This window comes from Coregonus lavaretus (assembly GCF_964263955.1).
Source record: "Coregonus lavaretus genome assembly, chromosome: 5".
NCBI classification, from domain to species: domain Eukaryota; kingdom Metazoa; phylum Chordata; class Actinopteri; order Salmoniformes; family Salmonidae; genus Coregonus; species Coregonus lavaretus.
In genome coordinates, this window is record NC_139992.1 from 77,436,522 (window position 1) to 77,463,373 (window position 26,852).

At 43.8% G+C, this 26,852-nt stretch overlaps 1 protein-coding gene across 1 annotated transcript in view; it reads right to left on the reverse strand.

Moving 5' to 3' along the window:
• The window catches only part of LOC311129353 (tyrosine-protein phosphatase non-receptor type 12-like), a gene marked incomplete at its 3' end in the record, with an annotated part of 44,852 nt that extends 18,302 nt beyond the window's left edge, over window positions 1-26,550 (reverse strand). Inside the window, exon 1 of the mRNA XM_084161619.1 lies at window positions 26,120-26,550. Within this exon, the coding sequence (XP_084017745.1) occupies window positions 26,120-26,218 (99 nt within the window). The 5' untranslated portion in view covers window positions 26,219-26,550. The remainder of the gene's footprint in view (window positions 1-26,119) is intronic.
• Between the last annotated feature and the right edge of the window lie 302 nt (window positions 26,551-26,852).

A 26,852-nucleotide genomic window follows, 5' to 3' on the forward strand; every position in this document is an offset into this window, starting at 1 on the left:
TCCATTAAAATAACATCAAATTGATCAGAAATACAGTTTAGACATTGTTAATGTTGTAAATGGCTATTGTAGCTGGAAACGGCTGCTTATTAATGGAATATCTACATAGGCGTACAGAGGCCCATTATCAGCAACCATCAGTCCTGTGTTCCAATGGCACGTTGTGTTTACTAATCCAAGTTTATCATTTTAAAAGGCTAATTGATCATTAGAAAACCCTTTTGCAATTATGTTAGCACAGCTGAAAACTGTTGTGCTGATTAAAGAAGCAATAAAACTGGCCTTCTTGAGACTAGTTGAGTATCTGGAGCATCAGCAATTGTGGGTTCGATTACAGGCTCAAAATGGCCAGAAACAAAGAACTTTCTTCTGAAACTCGTCAGTCTATTCTTGTTCTGAGAAATGAAGGGTATTCCATGCGAGAACTTTCCAAGATACTGAAGATCTCGTACAACGCTGTGTACTACTCCCTTCACAGAACAGCACAAACTGGCTCTAACCAGAATACAAAGAGGAGTGGGAGGCCCCGGTGCACAACTGAGCAAGAGGACAAATACATTAGAGTGTCTAGTTTGAGAAACAGATGCCTCACAGGTCCTCAACTGGCAGCTTCATTAAATAGTAGCCGCAAAACACCAGTCTCTCTCTCTCTCGCTCTCCTTCCCTGCATCTCTCCCCTCCTCTCTCCGTCCCTGCATCTCTCCTCTCTCCTCCTCCTCCTCCTCTCCCCTCCTCCCTCCCTCCCTTCCTCTCTAAATACCTGCCTCAGACAGAGAGAGAGAGCGAGAGCAGGGTAACCTACTTTCCTCCTGACTAAATAAGTATCCACATACCAGTGTGTGTGTGTCTGTGTGTGAGAGAGATAGAGGTGTATGTCTAAATAAGTAACCACTTGTGTTTTCCCTTTTCCTGAATTATTCACAGCCATGTGGCTTTTGTAGGTAGCGCAGGCTGCTTGGCTCAGCACTGCGATCTGATTGGTTATTTTGTACATATGCTGCCTGGCTCAGGATTGTGATAGGTTGAGGTGATGGCTCTGTTCCGGTAGGTAGGCAGAGGTGGTTGGCAGCAGGGGCTATATGTTTCCATGGAAACTACAGGGGGTAACCAGGATGTGTGTGTGCGTGTGTGTGTGTGTGTATGTGGGGGGGGGTTGGCACACATCCTTGGTCACCTTGGTGCAAGTGGGCACACAAACACACACAGACACACTCAGAAACACACACAGAAACTAGGTCAGTCTCTCTGGCTCTCTACGCTCTACTTCAGCAAAACATCAATATCTCACGTGACTAGCTACTATTCCTAAGACTCATCGTACCACAACCCTGACTGAGGTCCTCAGGCTGACAGACAGAGTCAGACAACAGCAGGGATTTCAACAAACAACCACCACAAGCTTACAACAGTGGAAGTCTTTACGGGACAGAAATAAATGTGTCAACACAAAAACATGGCAGAGGACATAATGTGGAATGTCTCTGTGCTTTCAGCTATCAGAGAGAGCCAATGACAGGCAGAAGGATCAGATGAAACTAACTCCAAGTGCAGTCTGCCCTTGCTCATCAACACTGACCCACAATACACTGGGGGAGAGGGGCCAGGCCCAGAAGCAGTGGGCACTTTGCCACTAGGCCAGAAGGTCAGCCCTAACACACACAGGTGTGTGGGTCCTTATTTAGTCAGGAGGAAAGAAGGTTACCCTGCTCTCTCTCCCTCTCTGTCTGTCTGTTCTGTTCCAGGCAAGGCTCAGTAACTAGTAACACCCTGCTCTGGAGCAACACCAGCAGGAAGTGGTATGATGGAGGAGAGGACATCCACACAGACGGACAGATGGACTCAGTCAGGCTCCTTAAATCAGAACAAACGCCTCTCAATCTGTCCTCCCATACATACGCACAGTCACACCTCTGGCTGTGCCCATAGGATAACATGGCCTAGTCCTATATCTGACTACATGATAACATGTCCTAGTCCTATATCTGACTACATGATAACATGTCCTAGTCCTATATCTGACTACAGGATAACATGTCCTAGTCCTATATCTGACTACATGATAACATGTCCTAGTCCTATATCTGACTACATGATAACATGTCCTAGTCCTATATCTGACTACATGATAACATGTCCTAGTCCTATATCTGACTACAGGATAACATGTCCTAGTCCTATATCTGACTACATGATAACATGTCCTAGTCCTATATCTGACTACATGATAACATGTCCTAGTCCTATATCTGACTACATGATAACATGTCCTAGTCCTATATCTGACTACATGATAACATGTCCTAGTCCTATATCTGACTACAGGATAACATGTCCTAGTCCTATATCTGACTACATGATAACATGTCCTAGTCCTATATCTGACTACATGATAACATGTCCTAGTCCTATATCTGACTACATGATAACATAGTCCTGCCCCTGAGTCAGTCCAGCCCATGTCATCTGAGCAGGCCTGCAGTGCCCATACAGCCAGGACACACCCATCTGTAGGATTTTATCTGTATAAAATCTATTAAATTTTTTGACTGATTCCGTTTAGTATTTTCCCAAATTCCCTTTTCTCCGCTTTTGTTTTTCCAAGTTTCCGTTCAGGTTTTTGCCACAACAATGTTTAAACCACATCAGGAGACCGCTTTTAAGGTATATGAAAAATGTAATACATTTTGAATTTTGGGTGTAGTTCCCTTTAATTGAACTGAGCGCCAGCCAGAGACCGTTAGGCTAGCGGTGTTTCTGTAGCACTCGTGATTGTTGCTAAACAAATGGCCACTGGATTGATGCAAATAATCATGATATTCTGCCAGTTAGGCATAGGCTACTAAAAAAGTTTTTGGGAAAGCCTTTCCATCTACCAGCAGATGGTTATCATTAGCATTATCGCGTTAGCATTATCGCTAAGGGCTACACAGAGTGTAGACAAGACATACCTGCGCCACACAACACACACAGACAGGCATTCCTGAGCACTTTCAGAAAGTTGCGGGAAAATACGAATCACTGATGCATTTTGCTCATGCTGCAATACGTAACATTTTGGGCGACCTGACCAAATTCACATAGAAATGTGAGTTATAGATCTGTCATTGTCATTGAAAGCCAGTCTAAGAAGCAGCAGATCTGTTTTGTGGGCACTTTTTCTACGCTTCCCGTGCTTAAGTTTCTTTTTTGCATCTTTTACTTTCGGGTTTGTACACCAGCTATTATTGAAAATATATTTCACAGCATTTGGTACAATGATTCTCTACACTATACTTGCCTGTTTTGTCACAAACTGAAATTAGGCGAACTATTTGAATTTTAGCAACCAGGAAATGGCAGAGAGATTTCTGCATATTGCACCTTTAACTTGGCCCAATTAATGCATTTTCTACTAAGTTCAATACATTGTTGAATTCCGTTTTAATGTCTGGATTCCGTGATTCCGTCCAGGTTTTCCGTAACGCTGATTTTCTAGGGTCCTACATCAGTCTCTATACTAACGTTTATTGGGGAGTGTGTTTGTGACGGCATGCACATCTGCATCTATTGGCAACTTTCTCCCCCCCTCCCCCTCCCTCTCCACTGATTATAACTGTAATCAACTTTAGCCTTTAGCATCATTATTAGAAGGGTTGGACTTTCAGTGAGAGGCACTATATACTATATTTAGCCACAGCAGAACAGCAGAGCCACATTTGGGCTAATTGAGGCCTGCTGGTGAAGTCACCGCTATACAAGAAGCAGAGGGGTGGAAGTGATGTGGACCTCTTCCCTCCCTCCCCGTCTCCCTCCCCGTCTCCCTCCCTGGGCTCTCTCTCTGGGGTGAGTCAGGGTCCAGGGGGGAGGGGAAGAGGGGAGACTTGTCTGATGGTGTTATGGTTGACTGAAACACCACTACGTTTTTGATCCTCATCCAAATTCGAATTCACATCATCAAATGTAGAGTGTTTAGACCTATATGGAGTGTTGCACCTTTCACCATGTTTTTTTTAAAAAATCTTTATGTGAATAAAATCTAGTTGCCTATTTTGATAGGCCCTATGTTTGCATGGAGATTGGAGAATGTTGCACCTTGCATTCACATTCCGTGGCAACCAATTTTAGACAGCATCGCATCCCCCACTACCCAGCTTCCTTGGCTAAGTCTTCGGCTGACTACTGTTGTTGAGACTATTGTTGTCACAGACAGTTATTGATAGTCGGAGGACTTGGCTAGCGCATGTAGATTCTAGGATAAGGCTTCCCCAGACATTCCCCAGTTGTTTGAGCCAGACCATTCTAGTGTAGGCTACTGTTCAACAGTGTCAGATGAGGCCAGCAGGACGCTAGGCTAACCTTCATCAGCTGTACCATCTAACAGAAACATAACAACAGCATTAGGACAAACATAATGATGATTATTATTAACATTACCCCAGTCAGAACATCTTAAAAGAAACATTACTGTACCTTAGTCAGCAGATTAGCATCAGCAGGCTAGCCTAGTGCTAACTACTGGGAGAGAACACATAGGCTACACACTAATGGAACCTGAAGCGTGAGGTCTGAGTGGGCAATGTAGGTCAGTGGAACACAATGTAGGCTGCGTGTGTGTGTGAGAGAGAGAGAGAAAGAACAAGAGAGTGTGTCATTCTACAATGTGGGAGAGACTCTACATCTGTCACTAGGCCGCGCCTGGCAGGCCACAGTGTTAGGCCTGGGTTAGGTGTTGCCGTGCCTGGCAGGCCACAGTGTTAGGCCTGGGTTAGGTGTTGCCGCGCCTGGCAGGCCACAGTGTTAGGCCTGGGTTAGGTGTTGCCGTGCCTGGCAGGCCACAGTGTTAGGCCTGGGTTAGGTGTTGCCGCGCCTGGCAGGCCACAGTGTTAGGCGTTGCCGCGCCTGGCAGGCCACAGTGTTAGGCCTGGGTTAGGTGTTGCCGCGCCTGGCAGGCCACAGTGTTAGGGCTGGGTTAGGTGTTGCCGTGCCTGGCAGGCCACAGTGTTAGGCCTGGGTTAGGTGTTGCCGTGCCTGGCAGGCCACAGTGAGAACATGCTGAGTGTGAAGTGATGACTGGAGACTCCTATAACTCGCACGCATTGTACTACTGGAGTTGAACCTACCCAGAGCTTGGCTGATTTCAATGGAAAATCACTGAGCTACTGCAGAACCAGTTTGAGTGACTGTGTAAGTGAGTTGGCAAAGCCCACACACCACAGCAGTAAAAAAGGCTGTTCATCACTAGCTAAAATCTTGTTTCACTAATCACCCTAAAAACCTTGGAGGCGGAAACAGGGTAGAGAAAGAAGAGCAATTAGTCCCCATAGGTCCACATCAACACGCACGCACTGGGCAGAGGAGGAAGTGCAGCGCTCTGTTTAAATATCCATCATCCTCCTCTCCAGCCCAGCTCCCAGCAGCCCCGGGACCAGGAAGAAAAGGAACAGAACGTACTCAGCAGAAAGAAAAGAGAAACTTTGTTCTGACTTGACATTATAGCCGAGTTGAACTTGAACTCCCTTAGAGAACTATTCTAGTAGTCTCAGTAGTTACTGTCATGAGTCAGGGTCTCTCTCTCCTTACATCAGCTCCATCAGTAAGGGGCCGCACCTCAGCCTGCTGGAAGAGTGTGTGTGTGTGTGTGTGTGTGTTGCCTGTGGGTTACTGAGAATTTCCACTGCCTTCTCCAGTCACAAAGACAGGTCTGTAGACCTACTGAACACTACCTGGCAGGGTAGCAGGTGGACACAGGAAGGATGTGTGTGTGTGTGTGTGTGTGTGTGTGTGTGTGTGTGTGTGTGTGTGTGTGTGAGAGAGAGGGTGCGTGGGTATTTGAACGTTAATCTGTGTGTTAGTGAAGGGTCGGTCAGAGGGCTCCGTGCCAGCCAGGCCACAGGAAACACCTGTGGGTGTACTGTAGTAGAGGGCGTTTTCTGGTGTGACATGATATTCTGCCTTCCGACACCACCGGCTAATACCACCACTTCCTGTCTGGTCAGCTCCACCCCCAGTGGCCAGAGTCTCAGCACCTCGTCATATGTCCTCTCACAACATACTATAGCACCAGGATTTCCGTTAGCCGGTAATAGCCGGCTTTTGGCCGTTAAAAAAATAGAAATTAAATTGGCACCGGCCAAAATACCAGCTGATGTAAATACATTTTACCGGTCAGGCTTATCAGTCAACGGGTTAATTTGCATAATTTACTGGAATTAAATTATGTCATGTGTCCAGTATTCATTATGTATCTTATTTATAACACGATACAGATATAGAGCCTTTGAGCAGAAAATCTGTCAGACAGTGCTTTTATAAGCCCAATCATTGCGTAACAATTCTAAATGCAATCATGTGTTAGAAATCGTTTTTGGGCCACGACTAAAAAGAGCTACTAATTATTCCTCAACTGGTAATTGAAGAGCCCTTCCCATTCAAATGCATAGGCAACGGAAAGCAGGCTTCATCAGCGCATCACACACCACTTAGCAATGAGCTGGAGGCAGTATGCATTTAAAAACATATAGCTACTTCATTGTTTGAAACCTGAACGTTTTAATACATATGAGGCATGTTTTACCCAATTATTTGATACAGACTTCCATAGAGTATCCCACTGAAACCAGTAGCCTGTCTGTTTTCTACTGGTTTTCAACTTTCTTTCATTGTCCGCACATTCACGCGTAGCCTACTGCCTTGTGTACATTGCTGCGCTAATAACGCTAAGAAATAAAAGTTGATCAACATTTTAAGGTAAACGTTCTGATCGGTTACATCTGATCCATTTCTTTTAAAAAATATACAAATATGATGTAGCCAAAGCCTACTGTGTTGTGTGAATTTGGGATCTATCTTCCCACAACTGTCCCAGAGTCTGTTTGGGCTATTTCTTTCTCGACAAGCTGACCAATAGAATAGGTAAACTTTTCTGCTATGGGGGATAATAGATTGACATAGGCGGTGCGTCCATAAGGCTAGGGGAAGCTTTCCCTAAGTAAACTGAATTAAATTGCCAAAAATTATATAGCCTACTGTCTATACAGAAATAAATAAAATCTTTCAAAATAGGCTACTCAAGCATGATTTGGCCACAGAGGATCATTAGCTTCCCCTGGCCTTAAAAAAACAAAGTTGTGGATTGTTTTAAAATCGCATCATCTACAGTCGGCAAATACCAAATAGATGATTGTTGAGTTGCGACTGTCAGTGAAGAGTTGAGAGGCCCAGCCAGGCGTATCACAATATTTAAAAAAACATTTGCGGGAAAACATAGTTTGGAAAGCAAATGGCTCTAATTTAGGTAATTTTTCTGTTTTTAAACAACTAAATTGACAAACGTTAGTTCAATTATTTGAATTCCATTTTGTTTATTTTTCCCTGTGAGTTTCTCTGGAGATGAATCAGATCCAGCCTGAACTATGCAATGTATTAGGGAATTGTAGTTACCAACAGGCCAATATTCTACACAGTTTAGCGCATAAAATGTGGTAATTAACTACAATGACCATAATTCATTGGGCATCTACTTGTCCGGTCTGTGTTTCTTTTACGCCTGCTACAAAAGAGACAGAAGAATGTGCAATCATGAGGGGATATAGAGAGCAGCTGTTGCTTCGCAAGGTATCTCTACCTGAACATGCATGATATAAGATAAGTGATTGATAGTTGGTATTCAGCAGTCATAAAAGTATGCCTTATTTACTTTGAAGAACTACTAAAATAGTGATTTTGTCAGACAGCAGCTCTATAGAGATGAGATGATGACTTGGAATGAAATAATAAAGTCATCAAATGAAACAAATGTAATATACAAAACAACTAAAATATTTTATTAAAGTAAAGTGAATAAATGATGGGTTAATAAGTGATAAGCAGTAATGGGCAAACACTACCATCATGGGACTTTATTAATAGTTGTATTCTGTGTTGTTACAGCATTCAAACCGAAATCGAAAACTGTGCTTATTCTTTTTATAATCTAACCGAAAGCGAACTGACCTCAAAAAGCACTAATCGCTCAGCACTAACACACACACACACACACACACACCCAACCCATGTGTGTGCATTCTGGCACACATTCCTCCTGCCCTTCACATACGCTGTGTCACTCAAGAATGCACAAACATACATCTCCCAAATACATATCCCCCCGCCACACACACGTGCTTCTGCATGTTTAGAGGAGTGTGTTTCTACGGAGGTAAGCAGGTTTCTACAGGAGAGAAGGGGTCAATATGAGGCTCAATCACCAGTTAAATGCCAACTGACAAACATACACAAAACTCCTAGATAAAGGGTTTAGATAGGAATAAGGGAGCATTGTTACAGAACCCTATTGTTGAATCATAACGTTGAACCCAGACTTTCTGCTTTTCACTCCCTACCTACATGTACATAGTACTTCAATCAATCACCTAACCAAACCTGATCACATCAGAATATATCCTCCTCGCAATCTCCAAAATACAACAGCCACAGGACAACTTTGTTTGGACGTCGTAAAAGGATCATTCGCCGAAACTGAAGAGATATAGCTAGCTAGCGATAGAGACCTGCTAGCTACATTAGCTAGCTAGCTGGGATTTTCTACAAGGAATCTGCCTAAACGAAAAAAGCTTATTCTCCCAAGTGGGTGTGACACCTACTCCCGTTGCCTGCTGCACTGGCTGCTTGGATTCCACCTGGCGATCTGTTCACCGTCTGCCTGGCCTGTCTCCCCCTGCCCGCCACACTCCCCACTCTCTCCCGAGCTTTCGCTCGCCTCCAGCACATATGCACTGTTTGGCCGAGTGACTCTGACCTTACAATGGCTAGCCCCATGTCGTTATATTTCTTTCTTGTGCTTTATGCTATTTGCCTCATGACTCCTGTGTGCTTTGTTGACTATGAACTTGCTTGTTTACCCGACCGTGGGACAGACTATGTTTGTTCCCACACTCGGGACTCTGACTCTCTGTTAGTTACACGGACTCCTATCCTATTCTAACCACCTCTCGCCCGCTTTGTATTCATGTTACCTGATGAAATTGCTGTACTATATGATCTTGTTGCCATCTGATGCACATTCAAATGTTATAAAAAATCAACACAGCAGAGCTCTCCCTGTCCTCTGCCGTGCCCTGATTGTATTACTGCTGATGATATCTGGAAATGTGCATGTACACCCTGGCCCATCTACTGTTGCTAGCCCCAATTCTGACTTGTGCTCTGATATCTGCTTCACTGATTTCTGCTCTCGTAAAAGCCTGGGTTTTCTGCACTTTAACACTAGAAGCTTGATAACTAAAATTTGATAAATTGAAAGTGTGGGTTCACAGCTCCAATCGAAATGTGTTGGTCATTACTGAGACGTGGTTAAGAAAGAGTGTTTTGAACACAGATGTTAACCTTTCTGGTTATAAACTTTTTCAGCAAGACAGATCTTCCAAAGGTGGTGGAGTGGCAATCTTTACCAAGGAACACCTTCAGGGCTCGGTTATCTCCACCAAGTCTGTCCCCAAACAATTTGATTTGCTGGTTTTAAGCATTAAACTTTAAAATAGCTCTTTGTTGACTGTTGCTGGGTGTTATCGTCCTCCATCAGCACCGGCCTGTACTCTACCTGCCCTAAGCTCTCTCCTGTTCCCTTACACTAAGTCTGAATTTGTCCTGCTAGGTGACCTAAACTGGGACGTGCTTAAACCACCTGACCAAGTCCTAAAGCAATGGGACTCCCTAATTCTTTCTCAGATTATTACCAATCCCTCAAGGTATGACTCCAAACACCCAGAAAAGGTTACTCTCCTTTATGTTATCCTCACAAATAATCCTGATATGTATCCGTCTGGTGTTTTCTGTAATGACCTTAGTGATCACTGTTTTACAGCCTGTGTTCGTAATGGCTGCTCAGTGAAACAACCTGTCCTGATCTGTCATAGACACTTGCTAAAAAACTTTAATGAGCAAGCCTTCCTTCATGACCTGGCCTCTGTAAATTGGTATAGAACCAGCTTGATCCCCTCTGTTGAAGACGCTTGGATATTTTTAGTGGTATTGTTAAAGAAAAAGAGAATTAAAAACAGGTTCAGCCCCTGGTTCGACCGTGATCTGGCAGAGTTACTCCACCTCAAGAATTCCATTTGGCGAAAGGCTCGGCACACGCATACTCAAGCTGACTGGCTCTCGTTCAGGCAAATGAGAAATAACTGCACTCAGGCTATCAGGAAGGCCAAAGTTAGTTACTTTAAGGAGCAGTTCTCTCTCTGTGGGTCTAACCCCAAGAAGTTCTAGAAAACGGTTCAAGACCTGGAGAATAAACCCTCCTCCTCACAGCTGCCCATGTCCCTTAATGTTGATGATGTGGTTGTTAATGACAAGGAGCACATGGCTGAGCTCTTTAATCACCACTTCATTAAGTCAGGATTCCTATTTGACTCAGCCATGCCTCCTTGCCCGTCCAACATTTCCTCATCTCCCGACCCTTCTAATGTGACTAGCCCCGATGCTCCTCCCTCTTTTCCCCCTGCCCCGCTAATAAGTTTCTCCCTGCAGGCGGTCACTGAGTCTGAGGTGCTAAAGGAGCTCCTTAAACTTGACCCCAAAAAAACATCTGGGTCAGATGGTTTAGATCCTTTCTTGTTTAAGGTTGCAGCCCCTATCATCGCCAAGCCTATCTCTGACCTTTTTAACCTGTCTCTCCTCTATGGGGAGGTTCCCATTGCTTGGAAGGCAGCCACGGTGCGTCCTTTATTTAAAGGGGGAGATCAAGCTGATCCTAACTGTTATAGGCCCATTTCTATTTTACCCTGTTCATCAAAAGTGTTGGAAAAACTTGTCAATAATCAACTGATTGGCTTTCTTGATGTCTATAGTATTCTCTCTGGTATGCAATCTGGTTTCCCCTCAGGTTATGGAGGTGTCACTTCAACCTTAAAAGGTCCTAAATGATGTCACCATTGCCCTTGATTCTAAGCAATGTTGTGCTTCTATTTTTATTGACTTGGCCAAAGCTTTTGATACGGTAGACCATTCCATTCTTGTGGGCCGGCTAAGGAGTATTAGTGTCTCTGAGGGGTCTTTGGCCTGGTTTGCTAACTACCTCTCTCAAAGAGTGCAGTGTATAAAGTCAGAACATCTGCTGTCTCAGCCACTGCCTGTCACCAAGGGAGTACCCCAGACTTCATCCAAGAAATCGGAAATACAGACAGTGTCATCCTACAAGAAACATGGTATAGAGGAGACGGACCCACTGGTTGCCCTCTAGGTTACAGAGAACTGGTAGTCCCATCCACCAAACTACCAGGTGTGAAACAGGGAAGGGACTCAGGGGGTATGCTAATTTGGTATAGAGCAGACCTAACCCACTCTATTAAAATTAGTCAAAACAGGAACATTTTACATCTGGCTAGAAATTAATAAGGAAATGATCTCAACAGAGAAAAATGTCCTCATGTGTGCTACCTCTATCCCCCCAATAGAATCCCCATACTTTAACGATGACAGCTACTCCATCCTAGAGGGGGAGATCAACCATTTCCAAACCCCTACCTGGAGGTGACAGTATTCCCTCCCAAATATGCCCCCTTAGACACAACTATGACAAAACAACCAAAAAAATGGGTCACAACTCCTGCAGCTGTGTGGCACGCTGGGTCTGTACATAGTCAATGGTACTTTATCACTGACCTCAACCCAGAGTCTCTCAGAGCGTTCAGTCAGCCCACTAACACCCCTATCAGATCACAGCAAAATCACAGTCTACCTGAACAGAGCAATACTCAATCATGAGGCATCAAAGCCAAAAGAACTGCACAATATTAAGAAATGCTATCGATGGAAGGAAAGTAGTGTAGAAACCTACCAAAAAACAATTAGGCATCATCAAATTCAATCCCTTTTAGACAACTTCCTGGACAAAACATTTCACAGTAATAGTGAAGGTGTAAACTTGGCAGTAGAAAGCCTAAACAGTAGATGTGACTCGCTTCAGGAAACTAGGCGTATGTCACGCGTCACTACTTCACAGGAGAGCCATTTGAACGTAAACTTTTTTGTTTCATCAAAATGCGTTTTTTGCCAGAAATGCCTTCTGGAACATGTGGACTTTCATGTGCCTTAACAACAAACTTGTATGCCGTCTGTAAAAACAAATAAAATTGTTAAATTACGAGCCTAGTTGGTTTAGCCACAGAAAAAGACAGCAACCTTCCCGCTAGCCATGATTGGCTGAGATAATGAGTGGGCTGGACATGCTGAGAGATGAGTTCGAATTTGTCTGCCATATAGCACACTTCTGTCTATTTGAGTTGGTCAGCATGTGTAGGTAATCCTGTCTAACACAGAATTTTTTAAAATATATCGCGTAGTAGAACTGCATAAGTGTTGCTCTCATCTTTCTGATGGACCGAGTTTTGAAATCAGTGGAATTAGAGTATGATAGCTAAGGAGATGGAGAAAACACCTGTCTCCGGATTACATCTTGAAACTAAGGGCAACCATGGCATCCGTGACAGAGAGGGAGAAGCGTCCATCCATGTATACAGGTATAATAGTCAGCTACATTTTCAGATATTACACGTTTCTAATTTTGTCAGAAAGTCGTTTTCATTTCAAGTTAGTGTACTGTTACCTAGCTAGCTAACGTTACCAAATAGGGCGTCAACAGACCCCACAGAGCCCCAGGACAGCAACACAATTAGACCCAACCAAATCATGAGAAAACAAAAATATTATTTATTTAACAAGAAAACAGAGCAAACTAGAATGTTATTTGGCCCTAAACAGAGAGTACACAGTGGCAGAATACCTGACCACTGTGACTGACCCAAACTTAAGGAAAGCTTTGATTATGTACAGACTCAGTGAGCATAGCCTTGCTATTGAGAAAGGCCGCTGTAGGCAGACCTGGCTCTCAAGAGAAGACAGGCTATGTGCACACTGCCCACAAAATGAGATGGAAACTAAGCTGCACTTCCTAACCTCCTGCCAAATATATGACCATATTAGAGACACATGTTTCCATCAGATTACACAGACTCACAAAGAATTTGAAAATAAATCCAATTTTGATGAACTCCCATATCTGTTGGGTGAAATACCAGTGTGCCATCACAACAGCAAGATGTGTGACCTGTTGCCACAAGAAAAGGGCAACCAGTGAAGAACAAACACCATTGTAAATACAAACCATACTTATGTTAAATTATTTTCCATTTTGTACTTTAACTATTTGCACATCGTTACAACACTCTATATAGACATAATATGACATTTGAAATGTCTTTATTCTTTTGGAACTTCTGAGTGTAATATTTACTGTTCACTTTTTATAGTTTATTTCACTTTTGTTTATCTATTTCACTTGCTTTGGCAATGTAAACATATGTTTCCCATGCCAATAAAGCCCACTGAATGTAATTGACAGAGACAGAGAGAGACAGGAAAGAAGCGGCACATGGACTAGGCTATCATTGACAGGGCTTAGGGGGTTAGAGGTTAGAATGGTCACTTCTCAAATGGCAGTGGACTGGAGGGCCACAGTAGGAGGAAAGGGAAAATTCAGCACACACACTTTACAGCTTCCTCTCTTAGGTCGGACCAGCTAGTGTGTGTGTGTGTGTGTGTGTGTGTAGTACGCGGTGGGCTGAACAGGAAGATGAGCAGCACAGGAATAAAGGATGAATGTGTGTGAACATTTTCTCAGCTGGGGCTTTTTCAGACCAAACACAGGAAGTCACAGGGACCAGAGTGGTGCAGTGGCTTTATCCTCTCTCTCTCTCCTTCTCTCTCCCTCTCTCTCCCTCTCTCTCCCTCTCTCTCCCTCTCCCTCTCTCTCTCCCTCTCTCTAGCCTGGCTTGACTGCAGTCCCAACCTAAACACTCAGACACAGTCAGGTTTATACAGTAGAATATCACATAGCTAAATATACCCTCTAAATATCCACTCAGTCAGTATATGAGGGAAAGAGAGAGGAGGAGAAGAGGCAGCGTGTCCTAGACTCTCCTGAACCCTGACGGTCTGACAGACAGACAGAGCCCCAGGCAATAAAACACATACACTCTAACACACAGCATTGTATTTTATAAGAAATTAATTAAATCATGAGATGACACATTGAGGCCCAGACATCAAAGCAGTGCTGGAATTCTGAGGAGAGGAGGAGGGTGCTGGAGGTCACACAGCCAGGCCCTAATGGCCTGGTATATCCCTCTCATTCCCTCCACCCCCCTCATTCCCGCCACCCCCCTCATTCCCTCGTGTTTGTGTGTGTGTGTGTGTGTGTGTGTGTGGTATGGGGATTGTAAAATAGATTACCAATACTGTACTCAAATAAAATAGAATTGTATTTGTCACATACACGTGTTTAGCAGATGTTATTGCTGGTGTAGCGAAATGATTGTGCTTCTAGCTCCGACAGTGGAGTAATATCTAACAATTTCACAACATATACCCAATATACACAAATCTAGTAAGGAATGGAATTAAGAATATATACATGTATGGACGAGCAATGACAGAGCGGCATGGACTAAGATACAGTAGAATATTATAGAATACAGTATATACATATGAGATGAGTAATGCAAGATATATAAACATTATTAAAGTGACTAGTGTTCCATTTCTTAAAGCGGCCAGTGATTTCTCTTTTACGTTTCTCTGTCCTAAAACTAGGTCAACAAACATCCAAATAGACCTAAGCTTAGTCACCCATTCAACTATTAATACACTTTAGGGAATCAGTTCAAATTCCTCCATCTCTCTCTCACACAGACACTTTCACTATGATCATGAGGACCCACACCGAGCAAGCAAGGGGCAAGTGGTTACACAGATGGCGGGGGCGTTACAGCATCATTTCCTGTGGATTATAATCTGTGGAGCGCCAACAGGCTCTGGGAATGTTCTAACTTTATGGGTCAGCTTAGATCTCACTAAAGCTTCCAACAAACTCACTATGACGTCTACACACACACTGAAGTCTAATCACTTGCACAGCGGAAATACCGTAAAACCTCAATTCAAACGCAGTCTCAAATAGCCACCTGTCCCTTTTTAAATAGCCGGGAATCGGCACACATTTCAGCAAATAAACACCTGTTTCCAGAATGTTATCCTACGAAGCAAGATAGAGCTACTCAGGGTTTTCTGAAGCTAACCAGCTTCAGTTAGCTTCACATTCCAGCTCAGGCTTCATCCGTACTACGACGGTGGATATTGCTCGTCCCCCTGCCGCTAACTCTAGCAGGCTTGTAACTGCGCGTGCATCAATCCATGGGCGAGTCAGTGCCATATTTTCATTTGTGCCATAATCCAAACGAAAAAGAAGTTATCTTGCAAATTCAGTAGGCTATTGTGTGAAATAGGTTTTTAGAAGTGCCGTATTTTTTTGATTACTTATCGTTAATGCCGCCTTTGGTTTGCTTTGGGGTGCTTATCAATGCACAAGCACCTTCATTCCCCACTCCTATTGATATACAGTATACACTGAGTGTACAAAACATTAAGAACTCTTTCCATGTTATAGACTGACCAGGTGAATCCAGGTGAAAGCTATGATCCCTTATTGATGTCATTCATTAAATCCACTTCAAATCGAATCCAGGCTCTGTCGTAGCCGGCCGCGACCGGGAGACCCATGGGGCGGCGCACAATTGGCCCAGCGTCGTCCAGGGTAGGGGAGGGAATGGCCGGCAGGGATGTAGCTCAGTTGGTAGAGCATGGCGTTTGCAACGCCAGGGTTGTGGGTTCGATTCCCACGGGGGGCCAGTATGAAAAAAAAGTATGTATGCACTCACTTAACTGTAAGTCGCTCTGGATAAGAGCGTCTGCTAAATGACTAAAATGTAAATGTAAATCAGTGTAGATGAAGGGGAGGAGACAGGATTGAGAAAGATTTTTAAGCCTCGAGACAATTGAGACATGGATTGTGTATGTGTGCAATTCAGAGGGTGAATGGGCAAGACAAAATATATAAGTGCCTTTGAATGGGGTATGGTAGTAGGTGCCAGGCGCACCGGTTTGAGTCTGTCAAGAACACTAACGCTGCTGGGTTTTTCACGCTCAAGTTTCCCGTGTGTATCAAGAATGGTCCACCACCCAAAGGACATCCAGCCAACTTGACACAACTGTGGGATTCATTGGAGTCAAATTGGGCCAGCATCCCAGTGGAACGCTTTTGACACCTTGTAGAGTCCATGACCCGATGAACTGTGGCTGTTCTGAGGGCACCTCAATTTTAGGAAGGTGTTCCTAATGTTTGGTATACTCAGTGTATACAGTCATTGGGTTTGACATGGTCGGCTACCAACAACACGATCTCACTTCAGTAGTCAACATCTATGGGTGAAGGGAAAGTATTCTGAACAAAAATAAACACAACATGCAACAATTTCAAAGATTTTACTGAGTTACAGTTCATATAAGGAAATCAGTCAATTTAAATAAATTCATTAGGCCCTAATCTATGGAGTTCACATGACTGGGCAGGGGTGCAGCCATGGGTGGGCCTGGGAGGGCATAGTCCCACCCACTTGGCAGCCAGGCCCAGACAATCAGATTTAGGTTTTCCCCACAAAAGGGCTTTATTACAGACAGAAATACTCCTCAGCACATGCCCCCCCCTCAGACGATCCCGCAGGTGAAGAATCCGGATGTGGAGATCCTGGTCTGCAGTTGTGAGGCCGGTTGGACGTACTTCCAAATTCTCTAAAACAACGTTTGAGGCAGCTTATGGTAGAGAAATGAACATTCAATTCTCTGGCAACAGCTCTGGTGGATATTCCTGCAGTCAACATGACAATTGCACGCTCTCTCAAAACTTGAGACATCTGTTGCATTGTATTGTGTGACAAAACTGCACATTTTAAAGTGGCCTTTTATTGTCCCCAGCACAAGGTGCACCTGTGTAATGATCATGCTGTTAAATCAGCTTCTTGATATGCCACACCTGTCAGGTGGATGGATTATATTGGCAAATGAGAAATGCTCACTAACAGGGATGTAAACAAATTTGTGCCAAAAAATTGAAATAAGCTTTTTGTGCGTATGGAAAATGTCTGGGATTTTTTATTTCAGCTCATGAAACATGGGACCAACACTTTACAAGTTGCGTTTATATTTTTGTTCAGTGTAGATAAGGGTTAAGGTTGATAAAACAGAAAAAACGTAATGGTTAAGTTTAGGCATTCATTCTGATTGAATGGGTTAAGGTTTGAAGGCATCTCCCACAGAGTGAACCATAGAGTTACCTCATCAGATATCTATTACTGGATATAGAGAACAGAGTTACCTCATCAGATATCTATTAATGGATATAGAGAACAGAGTTACCTCATAAGATATCTATTAATGGATATAGAGAACAGAGTTACCTCATAAGATATCTATTAATGGATATAGAGAACAGAGTTACCTCATAAGATATCTATTAATGGATATAGAGAACAGAGTTACCTCATAAGATATCTATTAATGGATATAGAGAACAGAGTTACCTCATCAGATATCTATTAATGGATATAGAGAACAGAGTTACCTCATCAGATATCTATTAATGGATATAGAGAACAGAGTTACCTCATCAGATATCTATTAATGGATATAGAGAACAGAGTTACCTCATCAGATATCTATTAATGGATATAGAGAACAGAACCACAGTTACCTCATAAGATATCTATTAATGGATATAGAGAACAGAGTTACCTCATCAGATATCTATTAATGGATATAGAGAACAGAACCACAGTTACCTCATCAGATATCTATTACTGGATATAGAGAACAGAGTTACCTCATAATATATCTATTAATGGATATAGAGAACAGAACCACAGTTACCTCATCAGATATCTATTACTGGATATAGAGAACAGAGTTACCTCATCAGATATCTATTAATGGATATAGAGAACAGAGTTACCTCATCAGATATCTATTAATGGATATAGAGAACAGAGTTACCTCATAAGATATATATTAATGGATATAGAGAACAGAGTTACCTCATCATATATCTATTACTGGATATAGAGAACAGAACCACAGTTACCTCATCAGATATCTATTACTGGATATAGAGAACAGAGTTACCTCATCAGATATCTATTAATGGATATAGAGAACAGAGTTACCTCATAAGATATCTATTAATGGATATAGAGAACAGAGTTACCTCATCAGATATCTATTAATGGATATAGAGAACAGAGTTACCTCATAAGATATCTATTACTGGATATAGAGAACAGAGTTACCTCATAATATATCTATTAATGGATATAGAGAACAGAGTTACCTCATCATATATCTATTACTGGATATAGAGAACAGAACCACAGTTACCTCATCAGATATCTATTACTGGATATAGAGAACAGAGTTACCTCATCAGATATCTATTAATGGATATAGAGAACAGAGTTACCTCATAAGATATCTATTAATGGATATAGAGAACAGAGTTACCTCATCAGATATCTATTAATGGATATAGAGAACAGAGTTACCTCATAAGATATATATTACTGGATATAGAGAACAGAGTTACCTCATCAGATATCTATTAATGGATATAGAGAACAGAGTTACCTCATAAGATATCTATTACTGGATATAGAGAACAGAGTTACCTCATAAGATATCTATTAATGGATATAGAGAACAGAGTTACCTCATAAGATATCTATTAATGGATATAGAGAACAGAGTTACCTCATCAGATATCTATTAATGGATATAGAGAACAGAGTTACCTCATAAGATATCTATTACTGGATATAGAGAACAGAGTTACCTCATAAGATATCTATTACTGGATATAGAGAACAGAACCACACAGTTACCTCATCAGATATCTATTACTGGATATAGAGAACAGAGTTACCTCATCAGATATCTATTACTGGATATATAGAACAGAAATAGGGAGGAGAGCAAACCAAATTGTTTTTGTGTAATCGCTCACTTGGTGTCTTTTTCTGATAGTGCTGAGAGATTAGTGCTTTTTGAGGTCGGTTCGGTTTTTTACATGAAACGTATTATGAAATAATGACATAAATGATTTTAGAGCTTTTAAATGGAAATTCCAAAGCCAAACATTGTGAAAATTCAATTGCCAAAACATTGAAAATATTCCATTGTCTCTGTCAGGTCCACATTGGGTAGACATCAATAGAAAAATAGGAAATAATAAAATATTTCAGTTGGGTATATTACTTAGTTATTATTTGATTACTATAATTTTTCATTCCTTAAAGTAATCATCTCTGCTCAGGCAGTAGCAGTCAGCCAGCCAGGCCATCTAACGTTATGTGCTCCCATACTGTACTGTCTTTAGTCATCCTATTTAGCTAGCCTGCCTAAGTATGCTGCAGAGCTGTCTGACTAAATAATTGCACTAGTTCTTCAAAGTAGATAAGATATAGTTCACCAACTGTCTCTGTCCCTCTCGTCATTGTGTTGTGTACATTCAGCTCTCATGCGGTCTGTGTGTATCTAACTTCAAGTGGCAAAAACAAACTAAATGGAATTCAATTTCTTTAATAACCGGAAAAATAACAAAATGTCGGTTAATCGCTCAGCACGATTTTCCGATCATGATGCAAGAAAAGACAGTAAGGCTGTGGTTCGTGTAATCACTACCATAATCTCACAGTCAATAGTGACTATTACAGAGGAAGAATCATCACACCTACTCTCTCGTGCACACGTACCCCAGACACACGTTCTCTGAAGGTCATATTAATGTATTTGTATGTGAAGCACAGCAGGGCTGAGCAGGCGTCAGATTATCATGACAGTGATGATGCATTACCTCCAGCAGGGCAGTCTTCCTGTCATCACTCATGTATTTACACTGCACACCTAGAGATTACACTATGCACAGAGAGAATACTAAACTAAACCTAGGGCCTAGGCTATATATCAGATAAAAGAGGGAAGAGAAACGCTGTAGTGCTCCGATCACTGTTTAACCTTAGAGGTGTGGAACAGTGATCAAACAAACACACTAGTTGACTAACCAGGTACCATGGACCAGAGACAGGTACTAGCACAGAGACGGGTACTAGCGCGGCACAGAGACAGGTACTAGCGCGGCACAGAGACGGGTACTAGCGCGGCACAGAGACAGGTACTAGCACAGAGACAGGTACTAGCACAGAGACAGGTACTAGCACAGAGACAGGTACTAGCGCGGCACAGAGACAGGTACTAGCGCGGCACAGAGACAGGTACTAGCGCGGCACAGAGACAGGTACTAGCGCGGCACAGTGACAGGTACTAGCGCGGCACAGTGACAGGTACTAACACAGAGACAGGTACTAGCACGGCACAGAGACAGGTACTAGCACGGCACAGAGACAGGTACTAGCACAGCACAGAGACAGGTACTAGCACAGAGACAGGTACTAGCACAGAGACAGGTACTAGCACAGAGACAGGTACTAGCACAGAGACAGGTACTAGCACAGAGACAGGTACTAGCACAGAGACAGGTACTAGCACAGAGACAGGTACTAGCACAGTGACAGGTACTAGCACAGAGACAGGTACTAGCGCGGCACAGAGACAGGTACTAGTGCGGCACAGAGACAGGTACTAGCGCGGCACAGTGACAGGTACTAGCGCGGCACAGTGACAGGTACTAACACAGAGACAGGTACTAGCACGGCACAGAGACAGGTACTAGCACGGCACAGAGACAGGTACTAGCACAGCACAGAGACAGGTACTAGCACAGCACAGAGACAGGTACTAGCACAGAGACAGGTACTAGCGCGGCACAGAGACAGGTACTAGCACAGAGACAGGTACTAGCACAGAGACAGGTACTAGCACAGAGACAGGTACTAGCACAGAGACGGGTACTAGCACAGAGACAGGTACTAGCATGTCCCCACTTGCGGCACCGACAGGCAAGACGCTTCAGGAGGGCGGTCACGTGTGCTAGCAAGGCAGAGGTCCCGAGTTAGCGCCAGGTATGGGCCGAATCGGGAGGAAGTGGTACTCGCTAAGCAAGCAGCGTGGCGTCCTTTACACTAGCATGGCACAAGTAGTATGCCTATGCCTCCTGTTGCGTACCAATCAGAATTTCTGTCAGTGAGTCACTGATGACTGAACACAGTCTGTGTTGCTGCTCGTGGAGAAGCTTGTTTTAAGAGAAGGGACACCGGGCTAGGATCCTGCCTGCCGGTGTGTTAGCTTTATCTGCCTCTCCACAGAAACACACACAGTGGGAGTCTAGACAGTGTTCAGACACAGATGATCAGCCCAGCCATTGGTGTGTACTAGGGCTGTAACGTTACGTGTCTTCAAACCCAACCGCTCGGTACGGGGACCTCGGTTCGGTCGGCACCAGGCCTATAGGACCTCGGTTCGGTCGGCACCAGGCCTATAGGACCTCGGTTCGGTCGGCACCAGGCCTATAGGACCTCGGTTCGGTCGGCACGAGGCCTATAGGCTTTGCCTAGGCTGCGTTGTTTATGACATTGCCTCGTCAGTTAATCTGAGCTGACAAAACATCGTAGGCTACTCCGTTAGAACAACTACAGCCTACGTACACGTTGTAGGAGAACATGGAGGAGAACATGGAGGAGAACATGGAGGAGAACATGGAGGAGAACAGTAACACAGAGAGAGGGAGGAGGGGGATATGTGTCTCTATACAGGAGAAATATGGGGCTCTATACAGGAGAAATATGGGGCTCTATATAACGGAAATACGGGGCTCTACACAGGGGAAATATGGGGCTCTATATAACGGAAATACGGGGCTCTACACAGGGGAAATATGGGGCTCTATATAACGGAAATACGGGGCTCTACACAGGGGAAATATGGGGCTCTATATAACGGAAATACGGGGCTCTACACAGGGGAAATATGGGGCTCTATATAACGGAAATACGGGGCTCTACACAGGGGAAATATGGGGCTCTATATAACGGAAATACGGGGCTCTACACAGGGGAAATATGGGGCTCTATATAACGGAAATACGGGGCTCTACACAGGGGAAATATGAAATCTAATTTTATTTGTCACATGCGCCAAATACAACAGGTGTAGACCTTACTGTAAAATGCTTACTTAACCAACAATGCAGTTCAAGAAATAGAGTTTAAAAAACATTTACTAAATAAACTAAACTAAAAGTAACACAATAAAATAACAATAACGAGGCCATATACAGAGGGTACCGGTACATATTGATAATAAACAGTGAGTAACAGCATATGGGGCTCTATACCGGTGTGTAACTATACCGGTGACTCCAGCACTCGACACAGGCTTCCTCCCTGCTCAGCTCTGCCTGTGTGATAAAGGATGATCAGAGCTTTACCAATATGTGGGGTAGGGCGCAAGAGCTCCTGAATCATGTGTCGAGTGCTGGAGTCCCCTGTAGCTCAGTTGGTAGAGCATGATGCTTGCAACGCCAGGGTTGTGGGTTCGTTTCCCACGGGGGGCCAGTATGAAAATGTATGCACTCACTAACTGTAAGTCACTCTGGATAAGAGCGTCTGCTAAAATGACTAAAATGGAAATGGAGTCACCAGAATGCAATCTCTCTCACACACATTACACAAAGTAGCTAGCTAGCCTACTTCTCACGGATGGCAGCCTCTGTAGCTGCTCAACTGCAGCCCGTTTTTCAGGAGTTCCTCCAAAATATAGCTCAATCCATCTGCTGGCATGTTAGTGTACACAAACACACACACACACACAGAGAGAAACAAATCTACTCAGATTAACAAGAGCAGCATTAGCCTGCTCCCTGTAAGTAATCCACTGAAAAGGGGCCTTCCTTCCCAAGCCTAAGATGCCTAGCGCTCAGCGTGACGTTTCCCTTTAAAACTGAGTAGATAGATGTCTCACAGGGCTAGGAACATACAGTGATTCATATCCCACATAAACCTTCCAGAGACAGGGCTTCATTAGTTGGTATAGCCTCATCTAGCTCTACACTGGTTTAATGGTAGTGAGGGGTGGTACTACTGTAGACAGACAGTAGGAGATTTAACCCCCTCTATCCAGACTGGGTGTGGCCCGCCTCACTATTGAATTCCCTGCAGTAGATGTCAGGGAACTCTTGTCTCCTGATCACTGCAGCAGATGTAGGCAGGTAGGTCTATGTTCTTGAGTGTCTCTCTGGTCTCTGTGTCATGACCACATGGATGGGCCTTGGTCTCTCGGTCATACGGGTCTGGTCTGGGTGTCATGACCACATGGATGGGCCTTGGTCTCTCGTCATACGGGTCTGGTCTGGGTGTCATGACCACATGGATGGGCCTTGGTCTCTCTGTCATACGGGTCTGGTCTGGGTGTCATGACCACATGGATGGGCCTTGGTCTCTCGGTCATACGGGTCTGGTCTGGGTGTCATGACCACATGGATGGGCCTTGGTCTCTCGGTCATATGGGTCTGGTCTGGGTGTCATGACCACATGGATGGGCCTTGGGTCTCTCGGTCATACAGGTCTGGTCTGGGTGTCATGACCACATGGATGGGCCTTGGTCATACGGGTCTGGTCTGGGTGTCATGACCACATGGATGGGCCTTGGTCTCTCGGTCATAAGGGTCTGGTCTGGGTGTGAATAATATATGGGGATCCTGATCTTAGCAGTCTGTCCATCATAACGCCAAAGCCAGTATCTCCCTTCCATATCCATACCACTCTCTGTTGGCAGTGGTGTCAAGGTTGTCAGATCAGATAACGCAATGACACACTTAGCCTAAAAAAATGGCCTCATGTTGTGATGAACAACAGCTCCAGCATTGGATGTCATCTTTACATGAATGGCAACCCAGGCCCTCTCTCGTCTTCCTGCCCCCTGGCTATGACAGACAGAGCTCAGGCTCATTGTTACTGCCCAGAATATATAGCCCAGACTAGCACTACATCCTAAAAGGGGCTCAGTTAGACCCTATGTATCCTTCCTAGCCTACATTATTCTTAGTGCTTGCTAGGATCAATCAATGCTGACTGAACTGTAACATGACAGTCTCACAAAGCAACATTGTCCTGTAGCGGCCACTGCCAGACACCCATGGCTTCCGGTGTGTGCTGGTGTCTGTTAAAATCACCTCAGCTCCTTGAGAGGCTAGTGGCAATTAAATGCAGTAGTAGGCATGTGATGTGTAATTGGGCCCTGCCGCCACCGCTCCAACTCACCCTAGGGTGCACCCCAAATAGCACCTTATTCCCTACATAATAGTCCACTACTTTTCACCATAACCCTATGGGCCCTGGTCAAAAGTGTTGCACTACCAACCCGCTATCAAGCTCCTCTGGCTGATAAAAAGTTTACATTTGCATGTGGCGGATTACCGCGGTATTCTGCTATTCAGACACATTAACGTGTCAATACTAAACAGGCCTCTGTCACACAGGGTATTGGATTTTCAGTTGTTGCCAATACAACCAGTCATTGGGTGATAACTTTGCCACATCCAGTCAGTCAGAACAGTGCCTAGGCTAGGGGAGAATGTATAAGTGACTGAGTGGACAAAAGCACCAAAATGTTCCAGGTAGAAAATACAATATGTTGAGGGTGGTGGTCATATGTCAGCCCGCCTAACCTAAAAATAATTAACCTTTCAAATGATGCTAACATCTTGTCAGACTGCATTCCTATTTTAATGGGAGGATTGTAATAAGAAAGTTATAAACAATCTTGAGCATGTATAGTAACAATATGTAGTTACAAATCATGGACAAAGGGGGAGCATGTCGTCCTATAAACCAGGGTTCCCCAAACTCAGTCCCGCCCCCCCACCACCCCCCCTCCCGTGCACGTTTTGGTTTTTACCTTAGCGCTACACAGTTGATTCAAATAACCAACTCATGATCAAGCTTTGATTATTTGAATCAGCTGTGTAGTGTTAGGGCAACAAAAAACGTTCACCCAGAGGGCGGCCCCCAGGACAGAGTTAGGAAAACCTGCTATAAACCACTTCCTTTCACAGTCCTAATTTCGCAGCAGAGGCTGGACTCCAACACCACTGTCCCTGATCCTTGCGCAACATCCGTAAACTCCCTATTTCAGACCCCACCGACATAGCTGACTGGCTGGGACAGGCCAGACAGATCATCACCACATACCAACCCGTTTTCTGTTTACCACAAAATCCTCGCAGATAATTGATACGAATACAGATTGAGCATGTCAGCTATGTAATATCAGGAATGTGATCTGGTAAATACAATACATTCAGATAAACACGAAATCTGATGTGATGGACAAAGAAATAGCTAGGGAGTGGGACTGGGGAAAAGTTAGCCAGCTAGCCACCCAGTTAGCAATGTCTGGTATGCTCGCATTCCAGTTTGTATTTATGATAAATAAGGTAGTCTAGTTATCATACGATTTTGTACTTCCATTGAATGTAGCAATCTATCAAGTAAATAGCTGACTGCTATTAATAAGATGAAAAGCACGATTGCCAACTCGGCTCATCAGATGCTAGCTAGCTAGTCTAAAGTCAGGGTGGGAAGTTGACAATAAAGCTTTCTGGTCTTGAGTTAATCGATATCTGCCAATCAAACTGTCAATATTCAAACATGCAGCGAGCAAGCATGTTCATAACGAATTTAGGCTATGGTGGTACGAAATGTGAGTTTGACAGGCAAGTTTGACAAGCTAACTAACCAGCTAGCTCTTGCTAACGTAAAGAGCGCATCGATTGCTACACTCGCGTGGCTAGCTGGTTTGGGACGCCTAGCACCCACGCCTATATTGTTGAACTGTCTACCATGAAAGCACTGTACTGAAAAACTCGTCGCTTTCAGATTAGAATAGAGGAAAGCGGAACATTTCTAAAGGTGACAATGATAGGCCGCATTACGTTACAAGCCTGGAGATTTGTATGAGGGGATTGCATGAGAAATGTGTACCTCCGCCTCCAGGGTTGCATAGCAAGCCGCCTAGCAGGGAGTATTCTCACGGGAAAGGAAGCATCTCGAGGAACAAAAAAAACAAACCCAGACAGAGCCGCTCTATCGACTGAAAACTCATTAAACCATTGTGTTGAAGCTAAACAGTCGACGCATCACGTATTTGTCGGTTAGCGCTGAGAAACAGGTTAGAACTGCTCGTGTGTGTTCGAGAGAGGGTTGGAAGGAGAGGGAGAAGGGAAGGATGTCTGGCTGGCTGGTCTCACCATAAAGTCACTGCCGAAGTTATCCTCTCCTTTCTGGTCCCCTTCTCGCATAGCACAGACCCCTTGGATGAACTTTCTCAGGATATTCGCCTGGTCCATCCTCTTGGCCCGCTGTCCGGCGGCTTTTCCGGCTTTCCCACGGTATGTAAAATAAATCCAAAGTGGGGAAAACGAAGAAAAATAAATAGCTTGGGCTATGAATCCTCGCAGAGAATCATTTCAACATCCCCTACAGCCACATGTTCTTTTTCATATTCTCTTCGAGTTAAACAATAATAATCCAAACAAAAGTCGTGATTCCTTTGTTGTTGTTGTTTCTAAATATATATCACAAGCTATGTCTATAAACTAGCTATGGTTACTTGAATATAAATATCCAAACACCGGTTCACCCCTCCCAGACTCGCAGCTGCCACATTCACAAGTCAGATACAAGAGTACACGGACTACGGTCGCCCAAAAGCCGCTTGGAAACATTCACGCCCATTTCACAAAATACCTCACTGTAATTGGTCCGTAGCGTCAAGGAATTAGTACATGATTGGTGAATAAGTTACGTCAATCCAAAAGGTAAATAATTTAAGTGGGCGAAGCTCCTGTCAATCACTATGTCTCCTGTTCTTCTCTTTTATTGGTTAAATTCTACTTAGCACTTCCTTCTTAGGTTTTACTGTAATGCAATTGTTACAATGGATTGATGCATAGAGTTCTCCCCTATATTGTGAAATGATTA